The sequence below is a fragment of the Podarcis gaigeae genome (assembly GCF_964106915.1).
Source record: "Podarcis gaigeae genome assembly, chromosome: 1".
Taxonomy (NCBI): domain Eukaryota; kingdom Metazoa; phylum Chordata; class Lepidosauria; order Squamata; family Lacertidae; genus Podarcis; species Podarcis gaigeae.
Window position 1 is genome coordinate 97,802,188 of NC_139678.1, and position 14,940 is coordinate 97,817,127.

A 14,940-nucleotide genomic window follows, 5' to 3' on the forward strand; every position below is an offset into this window, starting at 1 on the left:
GAAATGGCAATCATTTTGTCATACCTGCAAACTGCTGTTGCAGTCAATGGGATGCAGCTGCCTGGAACACACATCTGCAGAGCAGCTGTTTGAGCTGTTACAAATCACATTGTTAAAGCAATTCATAGATAGGTACAGGTGGAAACGTGTCAGTCTAGATATAAAGGAACACAGTTGGTCCCCAACTGAGACTTTGAAAAGAAAAAGGAAGTTCACCAAGAAAATTCTCGACTTGCTTGTTTGCTTGAGGATTAACTTTAATTAACACCGGCAGTGCTCCCCTGCCCCTTGCTCTGGACCCTTCTCTAGATCTTTCCTTCTTTTGCTGTAATTGTGGGAATTTGCCTCCTGCAGAATGAAAATGTCACAAATTGGCCTCTGCTGAGCCACTGAAATAACTGGCATTGTTGATATGTGTCTAAACACAGCTGCATCACACAGAGAGAATGAAGACTTATGCTTGGAAACAAGCTCTCTGGGTAATTCTGGTTTAAAGCTATTATCCATTTCTTGGGACATTGCTTAGGACTGAAGCAGTGAAATGCAGGCCTCCTCAAGGTCACGTCCTCAAAATACAAGCTTCATCCCTTTTAACCTTGGAAACTGTAGCTTAAGTACAGGTGCATGAAGCATACACTGAGAACATAGGCAGAGGCTACAACTGCTGACAGCTTGTGCTGTTTCCAGGATTTTTCACCCAGGGGCATAGCAATAGCGCTGTCCACTGAGGTGTGCTGGCCCAGGCCCTTTCCCTCACAGTCCCTTAAGGGGACCCATCCCATGTGACTAAGGAACTTGCCAGGTGCCCTGGCACCAGTTGTAAGGTGCGTCAAACAGTTGTGACAAATAAATAAACAGCCCTACAAATGCAACAGAATAAGTATACATACATACCAAACAGAATTAGTATGGAAAAGGTAAAAACAACAACACAGGAATAAGTTGACCAGTTATATCCTGATTAAGATTCCTTCCTTACCTTGACAAGCAGGAGCTAATCTGGGTCCATAGCAGTCACAATAGTAGCTTAAGACTTAGTTAGCACCATGTGAAATGATAGGTAGGTCTGAATAGGCAAGAAACACAATGCTTGTGCCTTTGGAAGGCCTACCCTTGTATACTTAATGAGTGGACCACCCCACCTAATAAGCAAGCGTATGCCTACCAGCCATTCCAAGTCAACCTTCGCCCACTCCCTTCCAGCCACTTTGTGACTGGCTGGGAGAGGAACTGAGAGCTAGGCAGTCCTCTGTGGCTGCAGCAGCCAGGCATGCAGCTCACCTTTTGTCTTTGCCTCCATCATTATGTCACAGATACAAAGTGTCTAGTGTCATTGGGAATCTGGGGTTAGTATTCAGTGACACTTTGGCCAGAAGGATGCAGAGCGTGTTGTGCACTTCCTCTAAATCCAGCGCTCCAAAAAGGATCCTTTCAGTGGTTAGCAAATTGCCTCTTTGCTACTGTGAGGTATGGGAATCTTGCTGATAAAAAGGTAAAGGTAAAGGGACCCCTAATCCCAATTCACCACGTCACAGAAGATGCTGCTGTATTTGTCCTATCAGTGTCAATTAGAACTGTCAATACACTTGACATATGTGCAATCCTGTTTTAGAGTGTCATCAGTTAATTAATCAGTGCTGATTATTTATTTATACTTCAAGCGTTTCTCCCACATCACAATAAGCTAAGTGCAAGATAGAAAAAAGAGGTGATCCTGCATGTATGCCTTGATAACGTGTTGGAGAAAGGCTATTCCAGGTCTCATGATATTGTTCAAATGAAAAGCACTGAGACAGAGGGAATTTCATACGATTCTGGCACATAGCCATAGCTCTTTTATTGCAACCATGCCCTGGTGTCCTGAGGGCAGAAGGCCTCTGTTGCCTATTAACATAAATATTATTTGCATATGCAAAACCAATGAATCTGGTGGGGTTTTCTAGCCTCCATTGTTATACACCTTTCATGTTTTGTTTCAAGAAAACAGTGTTTTTATTTGGTCTGCTTCCAGGGAAATCATCCTTGTCATTGTCACTGACACCTGGAGTGACACAAGAAATCCAGTCAAAAGACCTTGAATTCTGTGAGGCACCTTTAGGCTTTCTTTCCAAGTACTACAGCTGTTAAAAGTTTGTTAATTAAAATGGTGAAATATGTTAGGAGTAGATGCAAATGAGATTAAAACTAATTAGATTTGACGTGCATCTGCTTCAAAAGCAGCCTGCATAGAAGGTTTTGTTTCCTAAACCATCTCCTACCTTCACACAGTTGCATTAAGATTCATATATTCTGTGCAAATATAATGCACCAAGCAAAGTTAAGATGAGCCAAGAAACAGTTCCAGAAATGCCACTGGTTTCTATAAAATGCAGATTGTATACCTTTATTCATTTCATTCTTAGAAGTCCACCTTTGACTTCAAAAAGCTGTTTTTCTCAATCTTTTTCTTAGGCCTGAAACCATAGATTTTACTTTATTTTTGGCTTATGTATCTGAAAAGGAGAAATAATGTGCCCATGTGCACTATTGCGCCACTCATCAGCCCCTCACTGTGTTCAGTATAAATGTTTGTGCTTGTTTTCAATGTATTTGATTGCTCTTCTGCCTTGGGCTTCACAGTCCAATGAAAGCACTGATAGGTAGGAAAACTATCTACTCATATACTGAACAAGACATTTACTTAATAAACTTGAGCAGCTAATGCTTTTAAAAAGCAGCTAATAAAGACTCTGGGCAAAATAGTGTTGGAGACAACCCTATGCACCCAACCAGTCCTCTCTTATATGCAAACACAAAACCACAGACTGACTCAGTTTGGGTCCTATGTACATAATCTCACCCCATTCTTGTTGTTTCTTTCCCTCCTTGCACCCACTAAATTTGTACTCTACTTTTCTACCCAACAGTGCTAACAACAATCATGCAAATACAATAAAATGCAGCTGAAAATCAATAAACGGCAATGTAAAAAAATCTGCTAAATCTCTTCAGATTTTTCAATACATACTTGTACTCTTAAGAGTACATCTGCCTAGGTGCATCTGCTGATAACAGATGTATTCCTACACAGTAACTGATGACAGAGTAACATGCAAGCCTAGATAGGATTTTTTTTGGGGGGGGGGGAGTAACCTTATTGCCTGCAAAACATAAGTGTGTGGTTGAGAGTACTTAACTATGAAATCTATCCCCCCCCCAAAAAAATAATCAACACAATGATTCACTGTGGACCCTGAACCAACATTAGCTTTGCTGCATTATAAGTAGTTGGTGCAAACAGAGCTACTAATATTATGGAGTGTGTTTGCTAAATGCTGTTGCAGTTGAACAGACTGAAGCACTAGAAACCATTCAAATAGTTACATTTCATAGTTATTTAACTTACAGAGATAAAAGCCCTCTTCCAGTTATGGGGCATCCTACAAATGCCATTGATAAAGGACATAGGCAATTTTAGCTTTTTAAAATGGCAGTAAGGGTCCCAAGAACATAGTCTGATGGTACATGATGCAGCCCCTTTAGAGTTAAGCAGGTCTGAGTTGGCCAGTCCCTGGGCAGGAGATCGCCGTTGGCACTGTCCACAATGCCCAGGACCTACCACTGCTCCAGAGCTTTGCGGTGGAAAATGGCAGCTGCCAACTTGCCCCCCTCCCCAAATGGTAGAGAGTGTATAAAGAAAATTCTGCAAAGTGGCCTTATACTGGGGGGATGAAAACAAAAAGCTCAAACATTCCCAGAAATTGTCTTCTGAAATTTTTTTGGCTCAACTCTCATATTGTCCAATACAGTGGTACCTTGGGTTACATATGCTTCAGGTTACAGACTCCGCTAACCCAGAAATAGTGCTTCAGGTTAAGAACATTGCTTCAGGATGTGAGCAGAAATCGTGATCCGGCGGCGCAGCGGCAGCAGGAGGCCCCATTAGCTAAAGTGGTGCTTCAGGTTAAGAACAGTTTCAGGTTAAGAACGGACCTCCAGAATGAATTAAGTATGTCACCAGAGGTACCACTGTATGTAGGTTGTCCATAAGACCCTAAGCTTCTAAATCCTTCCTGAAGCTTTGATTTTGCCTTCATTAATCTGCCTAGAGAAGGCATTGTACATTTCTATGGAAAATCCACTATTATCCAGGCTCACAAACAGTAAGAAACCAAAGAATCATATTGCACCAGAGTTTATATAAAGAGCTCCATTGCTAACTCAATACATGTTGCTCCCTGAGGGGAAGGATAAGATGGTGCATTTCCATGTAGACTGGAAGTTGACTCTTACTTCGAACACCAGTGATACTACAGGTCCCTCCACTACACCTGAGGGCAGAAAGCTAGCTCAGAGCAATGTAGGCTGCATGGCGCACCAGGCACTGTCTTCCCCCAAGCACCTACCACCTGAGGCAGCTGTCTTAGTTTGCCTAATGGTAGGGCTGGCCCTAACAAACTTTTTTTCCCTTTTAATTTATTCTAACTTACTTTTCTTCAGTGAAAGCTGAAAAGCAGACAATCACACAAGATATTTTTTTGACCTTCTGTTATTTATAATGCATAATCACAAAGTGCACATGAAATCCGATTGAATCTACTGATGGTGGGTGTAAGGGAACTGCTGATAAATAATAGAGAGCAGTGATACTGCCTAATCTAAATGGATTTGGAGACGTAAGTGGCTATGATGAAGCATTTGTCTGCAAAGTAACAAACCAAATTAGTGTACATTTTAAATTAAACCATTATACAGCTTAGGGGAAGAGCTGCAATAAAGAGCTATTATGGAAAAAATGTTAAAGCTATCAGTCTGTTGTCAAACTGCAGTGCAAAAGGTTAACAAAATGCAGATTTGAAACAAAAAAAGAGGAAAGGAAACGATACTACTAATCTTTGTATTTATTGTTTTTACCCTTGTCTGCAAAACTGATTTCATTGCAGCTTAGCTATTCAGGCAGTTTCAACTGGCTGTGGGTATTTTACTAATGTAGTTCTGTGATAAGAAAAGTTGGCTTTGCTATAAGCAATTTTAATGCAAAATCATACTGCCAAATGGTTTTATAGCTTAAGCCTGGATCTCAGCCTCTTACATTCGATTTAATAGAGCCGTGTGATCAATTTTGTCATTTGGGGATGAATCTAGTTCAGTTGACCTTGGAAGCTTGTGGGTCCCCCCCTTAATTTTGAGAGATTAGGGGCACTCAAGAACTTGAGTGGTGACATGAGACAGAATTGTTGCAGCGTCCAGATCAAGTGATAAAGCCGAGGCAATCAAGCAGGTCTTGGCAGCAAGAGAAATAGCAAGTGATTTCAAGCATATTTTTAAAATGGTGATTCAGTGATTGAAAACAGTTTACTTGCAGGTGGTCCTACAATGAGCACAGTATTAGTCAGGATTTTCCTGGAACTTTTCTTTTTCTTTTTGTCATGAGCTAGAAAGAAGCTTGTCTCAGCAGCAGCATAACCAGATGAAACAGAAATCTTAAATTTCAGCATGGGGATGATTCTTACCAAAGTTGAAAGGTTCTCACTTAAGGACACAAGACGAGTTCAGCAGGATCACACCAAAGGCCCATCTAGTCCAGCATTCTGTTTCTCACAGTGGCCTATGGAAAGCCTACTGGCATGACATGAGGTCAATAACCCTCTTCTGCTGTGATTCTACAGCAACCGGTATTCTGAGACTTATTGCTTATGGGTTTTGTATTTTATTTGCTTATGGGTTTTGTATTTTATTTTTCTTACCCCAGTGAGCATCACTTTAAACTTATACATCAAGCTTCATTGGCCCATTTAATTGGCCCAGTAACCCAGTCTGGAATTTATCTTGAAGCTGATCACAGTTCCTTTCAGTGCAAGACTTTATTGCAATAATACACTGAATTCTAAAAGCGTTTATTTGGGTTCCCTTTTCAGCTCTTATTATAACCTCAACTGTGTCAATGCAGGCTAAACCAGCCTTACCAAACCTAGATACTCTACAGATGCTTTAGACTACATTCCTAGCCAATGCCTATGCTGGCTGATGATGATGGGAGTTCTAATCCAAAATGTCAGTTGGGAATGCTGGGCTAAACTATCAGCTTTTATTGTGAGAAGGGGTTTGTCCCTTTGCCATACTTGCATACCGCATAGGCCTCCTCTAATTGTTGTTAGCAATAGTCATTCAGTGAGCTGGTTCAGGCATCAAGCCAAAATTAAACTAGGATTATTATTATTATTATTATTATTATTATTATTATTATTATTATTATTTAAAAACCACACTTAAACCACAGGTCATTTCACAGACGATAAAAAACATTCTGGCTTGTTTTGTGAGAGTTTGGCTTGTGTCCCCCCCCCCCCCGTCTACTTCCTGCCTTTTTCATATTTCATGAAAACCTTTGCAGTATTCTTCCACTGGCACTGCATCACTGCATCACCATATCTCCTTCCCATTGACTAGCTGCAAAATCAAGGGTATGGAAATCTTCCTGGCATTCTGTGCCAGCTCTTGTCAACAGCTGGCTGTTGCTACAAGATCTTGGCGTTTCTTGAACCTTTCCTTCCACTGCTCATCTTTATCCTCCAATCACTCTTAACATTGCACTGTAACATAATTTCTTCCCCGTTTTATAGCACCCACATCACCCCCCCCTTCTTCATGAAGGCTTGCTATGTGAATGTATCTCGGGGAGGAGGGAGTCACAATCTAACTTCATTGCAAACTGCAAAAAACAAAAACATGGAGAGGGGAGAGACTCGTTTTCTTTCACAGGCGAGATTCTGTGCCCCACAACTTGACACTTGTCTCCTGAGGGAAAGAGATGAAGGGTTGGACTACAGTGTGTGTGCATATATATAGGTTTAGGGAACGTCCCAAGGGAAATTATTGTAGAGGTGCTGCTGCTCCAGCTAACATCACATCACCACCTATCTCACCCCATCTCCTATCTGTCTTTCGTGTGCTGGGGCTTCCAATATGATTTGTTTTTTTTTTTGTTTTTTTTAAAGGCAAAACACATTGCTTTAATACTGGATTGTTAAGAAATCTTATAAAAACCAATTCAATACACTGAAAGCTACAAGCATGCATTTAGCACATTAAAACAGCAGCAGAAGCCAATCAGGTTAATCACAGGCTTTTACTCTTCAAATTCTTTCCCCAATTTTCAAAAGCAGCATGTATTTATACATTTAGAACTCAAAAAATTGCTTCCCAAATAGAGGGATATATATATACAACCATCAGTTTTCATTAGCAACTTTCTGTCCTGCTGAATACTGAAAACAGGGAATGTGAAAGGTGGTCTAAAAATGTAGAATCAAAGTTTCTGATTATAAAATTCATGGTTGAAAGAATACTGTAAGAAAACTGTTAAATGTTGAGTAACACGGTTTAACCAATTTGCTAGTGTAAGGTTTCCGATTTTTTAAAAAATAGATGTTAAAACTGTTTAAAAGCTAGAAATATAAATAAGTCGAGTTGTTTCTCCAAGGAGAGCCGAGTGAAGCAACTCACGGTAACTCAGTATAGACGTAACACAAACACCCTCCCCATGGAGATCTGGTAATTAGGCACTAACTGGGAAAATGTTCCAAGGCCTGATGCTACAGTCTGTAAGTCTCCTTTTACTGCTGTGCCATAATCAGTAACTTTAAAAATGTTCCCCAACGTCTTGGATGAGCACGAGGAACTGTTACGTTGTCTTTCTGAATCCTTTTAAAATAGGATATATATTTTCAAATGCTTCGTAGATTTCAGCTCTGACTTTTGCACCTGTTAAAACTACCTTCCCAGAAACAAATATAAGCAGGACAATTCTTGGCTTGATCATTCTGTAAATTAAACCAGGAAATAATTCTGGCTCATAACTGCTAAACTGTTGATGCGTTAGTACCAATCCTTCGAGCCTGATGGGGAATTTCACATCACAGCTGCCCACCATATTCTGAATCTTAAAATCCAACTCTGGCATACTTCCTGGCAGCTTCCAATATGATTTGAACTCTCCCTCCCCTTCTACTGTTTAGAATTCAGCTTTGGGGCTTTCTAGCATGCTTAGAATTCAGCCTGGCCACAAGGCCCACTAAGCTTAATGGAATTTACTTCAGAGTAAACATGCACTGGATTGTGATGTAATATGGATAGGGGAGGGAAGTAGTGAAGACAACAGAAATGGTGCTTTGAAGCCACGGCAGGGAGGAGAGAATCGCTCAAATGGCTGCTTATGGGGAAGAAACCTAAGATAAATTTGTCGATAGGGGGATCAGCATATACCTTAAATAACTTACCAAGTTGGCAGTTCAGTGGAGGTATTTGTCTTGCTCTTAAAACATTTTTAGGAGCCTCATGCTCACGTACACAGGCATGACTTGTAAAATGTTAACAACAGGCTTTTAAACTTTTATTTTATTTTAAAAATAACTAAAGTGAAAGCTAGTCCTCGTGGAGAACAGCCTCTTTAACTTTCCTCCAGATGTTCATCTCCACTCTGTGCCCTGGCTGTGTAAGGAAGGCAAGTCACGGTGGGGAAAGGTACCTGTCTCCAGACAGACTTAGCAGTGGTGTCATCTTCAGTGACATGTCTAGTGGTAGCAGTTGAGCATGGAGAGTAGTTCAACTTTTCAGTCACTGTTCTCTAGCATCTCAGGCTTGAAGGACAAACAAATAAACCACACTTAAACTTTGATTCTAAAAACTTACCAGGTTCAAACGTAATGCTAAATCATAGTTAAGGTCAGTAAGCTACGGCTTATTTTTGCTAACAAATCAGTAGGCCTAGTATGCACATAATGTGAAACTATAGTTTATCAATTTAAGGTTTATTTAAACCATAGTTTAGTGTTATGTACGGACCAGACCAATGTGCAGAACCCATGAGTTGACAGAAATATAGGACTCCTAAGCGACAACCACTTGTTTGAAATGCCCAACCCTCCTAGTTCCCATGTAACTTTCCAGATACACCATTCCAAGACAGATGACCTTCAGTCTATTAATTAGATAAATATCTCAGTGTTAAGATAATTTTCACTGTTCTGTCTTTCCTACATTTTTATTTTAGGTTATGTTGAACAGCCTTGTATGGTACCTTGTCCATTTGATTGCAAATTAAGTGACTGGTCTAGTTGGGCCCCTTGCAGTTCGTCTTGTGGAACAGGAGTGAAAATCCGGTCCAAGTGGCTTAAGGAGAAGCCTTACAATGGAGGACGTCCATGTCCAAAACTGGATCCTAAGAATCAGGTGAGGTATATCAAGTAACCAGTAGGACACTTTTACAGGGTATCAGATACATTTAGGGCATTCTCTGGATGATATAAACAAGACAGCTTCCCTTTAGTAAATATACTCCCTCACCTGGTCATACTTTTTCCTAGGAATACATATTGATACGCCTTTCATGTTTATTTCAGAGTTCCTTCCTTATTCTCAAAAATACTCCAGTCTCTTTGGCACTGTGAGTAAATATTTATATCATGTTTCCGCTGTATCTCACAAATCACTAATAACAGAGTGCAATCAGCGAGACTCACTTAAAATAGTCTGTGAAGATTGATTCTTTGAACCTATTCTTCATTATTTCCCTCCCCCCAACAAATTCAATTCCACTCTGTTCTAATAAGTTTCTATCTGACAATTACAAGGTAATTTTCTAGTGTATACTCTTATTAGGAGAAGACACAAATATAAATGAGAATATTCAGATGGAAAATTAGGAGTAAAATATTTTTCAATTAATGTTGCAATTTAATGTAATAAAGGAACTTGGCAGTTAATGCAGACAGGAGAATGTATGGGCTCATACAATTAAAAATGTTTAATGCTTTTAAAGTCTATTGAAAGAAACTCAGTATCCTACTCTTTGTGCTGGTTATTTCTAAAGAAGATGTGTTAGTATTTCCTTCATTTCATCTTTTCTGTTTCTAATACAAGCATACTCAGGAATGTCACTTGCAGAACTTTGACTATAGCGTGCAGGTTATCTTAACATTAAGAAAGCAAAGAAAGTAAGAAAAGTGATCTAATATTACAGTCCTACAGATGCTGGAAATAAGCAACATGGAACACATTGTGACTTACTACTGCACTGTGTTCATTCTGCCTCTGGTCATGGTTTCGCTTTGGTAATGCTTTGCACAAAATAAGAGCTGCTTGCATGGGATGCACTTTTACACAACCTATTTAAAAGCAAGGTGCAATTCAAATAGCCTTTATTTCTTAGGCTTGGTTCATGCTGCACCCTGGCAGGTAGTTATGATGAAGAATCTTACTTATTGGAATTCAGGCTGAATACCCTGGGTTAGGGGATTTACCTCCGATATTTTTCCCACAGTAGTTTGTATACAGTGAACCTGAAGCTTGTGACCTCCCCCCCACCATGCAGAGAACTGTTGGTGTGAATTATGCACATACGTTCTGGTCACACAATTTGTCCATTGTGGAAGAGGTGCAGGCAGATCATAAAAGCAAGGCCTTGTTCTTTATGCACAAACATACTTTGAACCCTGGTTCATCACAGAAATTTGGGGGAAGGTATGTCAAATTTGAGGCTCACTTTTGCATTCAGGGTTATATCCAATGCTTCTCCTATTCAGAGCAGACCCATTGACGTTAATGGCCCTAACTAATTTAGGTTCGTTAGTTTTAACATGTCTTCTTCTTCTTCTTTGGCGATCACTCATACCCAAATAAGATTGTCTTCCATGAACACAGTCTTAACAGTGTCCATAGGTGTCCATAGGTGACCGCGGAGGCCAATTCTGGAGCCACATGTCCTTCCACAGTGGGGACATAGGTTTCTGGGCAGGAGTTAATCATGGTGAGGGTTTGCCAAACGCGCCTTCCTCTTAGCACATATCTCCCTTTCATTCTATTCTCCAGTTGGAGTGCTCGCAGGCCAATGTTTTCCAATTGTTGGTGTTTATACTACATTTTTTTATAGATTTACCTTGAGACAGTATTTAAACCTCTTTTGTTGACCACCAGCATTACGCTTTCCATTTTGTTGCTTTGGAAGACAATAATCAGGCATCCAAACAACATGAGCAGTCCAACAAAGTTGATGTTGAAGAATTATTGCTTCAACACTGGTGATCTATGCTTCTTCTAATACACTGACATAAGTTCGCCTGTCTTCCCAAGTGATATGTAAAATTTTTCGGAGGCACCATTGATGGAATCTTTTGAGGAGATGGAGATGGTGTTTACACGTGGGCCCTGTTTCACAAGCATATAGTAAGATTGGTAGTACAATAGCTAGCATATAGTAAAGTTGGTAGTACAATACCAACCCTCAGCGAAGCACAGTTTAGGCAATTGTCCAGGCAACTCTAGCAGTCTAAATGCTGAGCTAAATGATCAGCCAAGCTAGAAAACTAGTTTTCTGTCTCAGTGGCAAGCGAATAGAACAGGAACACAACTCTCTGCCACCTAAAGTGAAGGGAAAGACATTGTCACACCTCCACCTTTTCTTTCTCCCTTCCCTTTGCCATGTCTGGTCTCCCTCTTCTTCCCCTCCCAGCTGCTGCTTCTGTCACTGCTGCACCTCAACCCTCATCCTGGCCCACTTATATTTGTTTGGTTTTGCCTCTGCAGTGGCCACAATGCCAATGAGGTTTTCTCCTCTAATCTGTCTTGGTTCACTTTGAGAAAGGACTAAAAGAGAAGGCCATTCCTAACAGCAGACATTCCTGGCAAGGTGGCTAGGTGACCTCTTCTTGGGCACAGCACCTAGAAGCTTTGTTTAAAGTTAGATAAACTTGTAAAGTTGCTTGAAAGTAACTTTAATGTTTTGCCTAACCTGCTGCTCACATCCTTTCTCAGAGCATACCAGGATGGGGAGGGGAGAATGGTGGTAGCTCTGCAGACACCTCTCATCCATGCAAAGATTCTGTAGGTCCACCTGGACTGGCAGCAAGACAAGAGAGCAGTGTCCCATAGGATACCAATCCCGCCAAAACACACATGCTTGCTGCCTGAAACAATGGTGTGAAATTGCTTTGTGATTGGGCCACCTCTGCAAGTGAATATAATGTGAGGTACGGTCATCACATGTTATTCAAACTTTGCTTTGAAAAGCTGGATTCAAATTGGCCTTAATGTTATTTGCAATCTTTCCATTTTCTACAGCTAGGTTTAGACAAAGTTTTGAAGTTTCTTATTGCTTTCTTACATATTAACATACATAAGCAATAGTATAATAGAAACAGAGCCCAAGGAAATATGATGATGCTCAATAAGATAAATAATGCCCATATATCAGTACTTTCCCTCATAAATCTGGGAGATCACCTAACAGGTAAAATGAAATTCCACTGTAAATAATGCACAGATGATAAGCTTGAGGAAGATATAGTAAGGCACATCATCCACAAACATGGCAGAATATTTATGTCAAAATTCAAACACATTTTTTTTTTGTCAGCTTTCTAATTTCAAAATTGGTTTAGCACCTCTTTGAATGGAATTCTTAAATTTAATGGTAGATAAACTTCATGGGAAACTATGAGACAGACACAATAGTGTTCTGTATGTCTTCATCTAGACCAATGAGACACATGAAGATTTATTTCTGTTTTGGAATCGTGCCTGTGGATAGCAAATTCTGATATCTTCCAGATTGCCATTAGATTCTATTGCTACCCGAAGAGTAGGAAACACAATAGCATAATGAATACCATTTCTTATTTTCTGTCGGGATGCACATATTGGCTTTGAAGTGCAACAGAGGAATAATGTTGACAACTGGATTTTATAAATTGAGTTGATACTTATATTGTGTACCCCTTTAGAAAGCTGAGAGCAGCTTATATGAAGATGCTAGTGATCTTCACCCAGACACTGATCAACTCCACACTTCCTTAGCTTCACCTTTCCTTCAGAGATGGGTACTTTTAGACCAGGGTAGCTAAAGCCAGGTTGTGCAGGTGTTGTTGGACACCCATCAGTCTTGGCCACTGCTGGGGCTAATGGGAGTTGGAATCCCTTTGGAAGGCAGCACACTGGCTACCACATCCTAATCCATTCACATTCATCAAGAATGTATACATAGATAGAGTATTCGCTTTCGTAGATTTTCACGGGTACAGGAATGCAGGTTTTGGTGTCCTCGGGTGTCTTCCCGTGTAAAAGTTGGGGTGTCTAGGCGACGTTTCGACGAGGTCTCACTCGTCATCTTCAGGCTGGTGCTTTCGGCTTCTTGTTACTGGAACAGAGCGGGATCTCAATGTTTGAGTTCCTATAAATACTGTAGAGGGGGTGTGGTGTCTAGCCTCCAATGTTCTGGGCAGAGAGGAAGTTCCCAGGCTAGTGTGCCTTTTCTTCTTTTGTTCCTTAATTACTTGAGAGATACCTTGAGTGATATCACTCAAGAAATCACTCAAGGTATCTCTCAAGTAATTAAGGAACAAAAGAAGAAAAGGCACACTAGCCTGGGAACTTCCTCTCTGCCCAGAACATTGGAGGCTAGACACCACACCCCCTCTACAGTATTTATAGGAACTCAAACATTGAGATCCCGCTCTGTTCCAGTAACAAGAAGCCGAAAGCACCAGCCTGAAGATGACGAGTGAGACCTCGTCGAAACGTCGCCTAGACACCCCAACTTTTACACGGGAAGACACCCGAGGACACCAAAACCTGCAGATAGAGTATTCTACTATACTTTATTAATTCTAGTACTATCCTCAACAGGGACGCGGGTGGTGCTGTGGTCTAAACCACAGAGCCTAGGGCTTGCCGATCAGAAGGTCGGCGGTTCGAATCCCTGCGAGCTCCCATTGCTCGGTCCCTGCACCTGCCAACCTAGAAGTTTGAAAGCACGTCAAGTGCAAGTAGATAAATAGGTACCGCTCCGGTGGGAAGTTAAACAGCGTTTCCGTGCGCTGCTCTGGTTCGCCAGAAGCGGCTTAGTCATGCTGGCCACATGACCCGGAAGCTGAATACCAGCTCCCTCAGCCAGTAAAGCAAGATGAGCACCGCAACCCCAGAGTCGTCCATGACTGGACCTAATGGTCAGGGGTCCCTTTACCTTTACCTTTACTATCCTCAACAGAGAAAGCAAACAATTACCGGTATTTACCCCCTATATGTCTTTTAAAGGTTTGAAAAGTGAAATATGTTTCCTTTTTGGGATACTGTAGACTTGGCATTCACTAATTAAAACATGTGCCCTTATGAAGAGTTTGTGCAATAGTGTTGCAAATTCCTAGTAGTGCCTATATTGGCATGGAGGCTATCGCCACATGATTCAGAAGAAAAACTTGTAATGCAGCCTGCCCTTAAGCTTATTTTCTGAAGGCTTACTGTAGATTGACTGTAGATGCAGACGTCACAAGACTACTGCCTCCCTCAGCTGCTAGGGCTGGCTTGCCTGATGGTGAGAGGCTCAGCAGGTGCAAAGCTAGCAGGAGGGAGAAGGAAGCTGTAGGTGGTGAGAGGACTGGAGTCTCTCCTCTTACCTTCTCTCTCTCTTGTTCACCTCCTTTCCACAAACAGCAGTCTCTTGGGTGCTAGTTGTGGGTTCTGCAACTATATTCAATTATCCCCATGTCTGTTGCTTGCTTGCCTCTCCCCCTCTGCACTGCAGCACTTTAAAAAAAAAAGCAGTTCCATAATGGATGAAATTTTCTTCTATTTTTAAATAAATTTCTACAAAATTAGAAAGGCAACTAGAGAGGGTCAAACTGCCTGAAAGGGGAAAAAAATCATTTCACCTCAGCCACTGAAGTTCAATTAGTTTGGAGCAGTATTTTTAATAAACAAGTTTGGTCCCTGCCAAATCTCTAGTGGACAGTGTGGCATGTTGCTAGACTTGCATAGCTTGGGTGTCATAAATCAGCATGACAACAGCTAACACTGAGGTTGAACTTATTCTAACGTCTTTGTCTAGGGAACAAAGGAGCACAGTAGGATTGATGCCTTTGTTGCCCTTTGGCAGCAGGTTTAGAACCTTCCCTCCCCCCCACCTTAACT

The 14,940-nt window shown here is 41.0% G+C and overlaps 1 protein-coding gene across 10 annotated transcripts in view; it reads left to right on the forward strand.

Moving 5' to 3' along the window:
• Positions 1 to 14,940, forward strand: part of THSD7B (thrombospondin type 1 domain containing 7B) — a 603,973-nt gene that overhangs the window by 510,722 nt on the left and 78,311 nt on the right. For all 10 annotated transcript variants that reach the window (XM_083703772.1, XM_083703773.1, XM_083703769.1 and 7 more), the window contains one exon: positions 9,032 to 9,210. In XM_083703772.1, the coding sequence (XP_083559898.1) occupies positions 9,032 to 9,210 (179 nt within the window). The remainder of the gene's footprint in view (positions 1 to 9,031; positions 9,211 to 14,940) is intronic.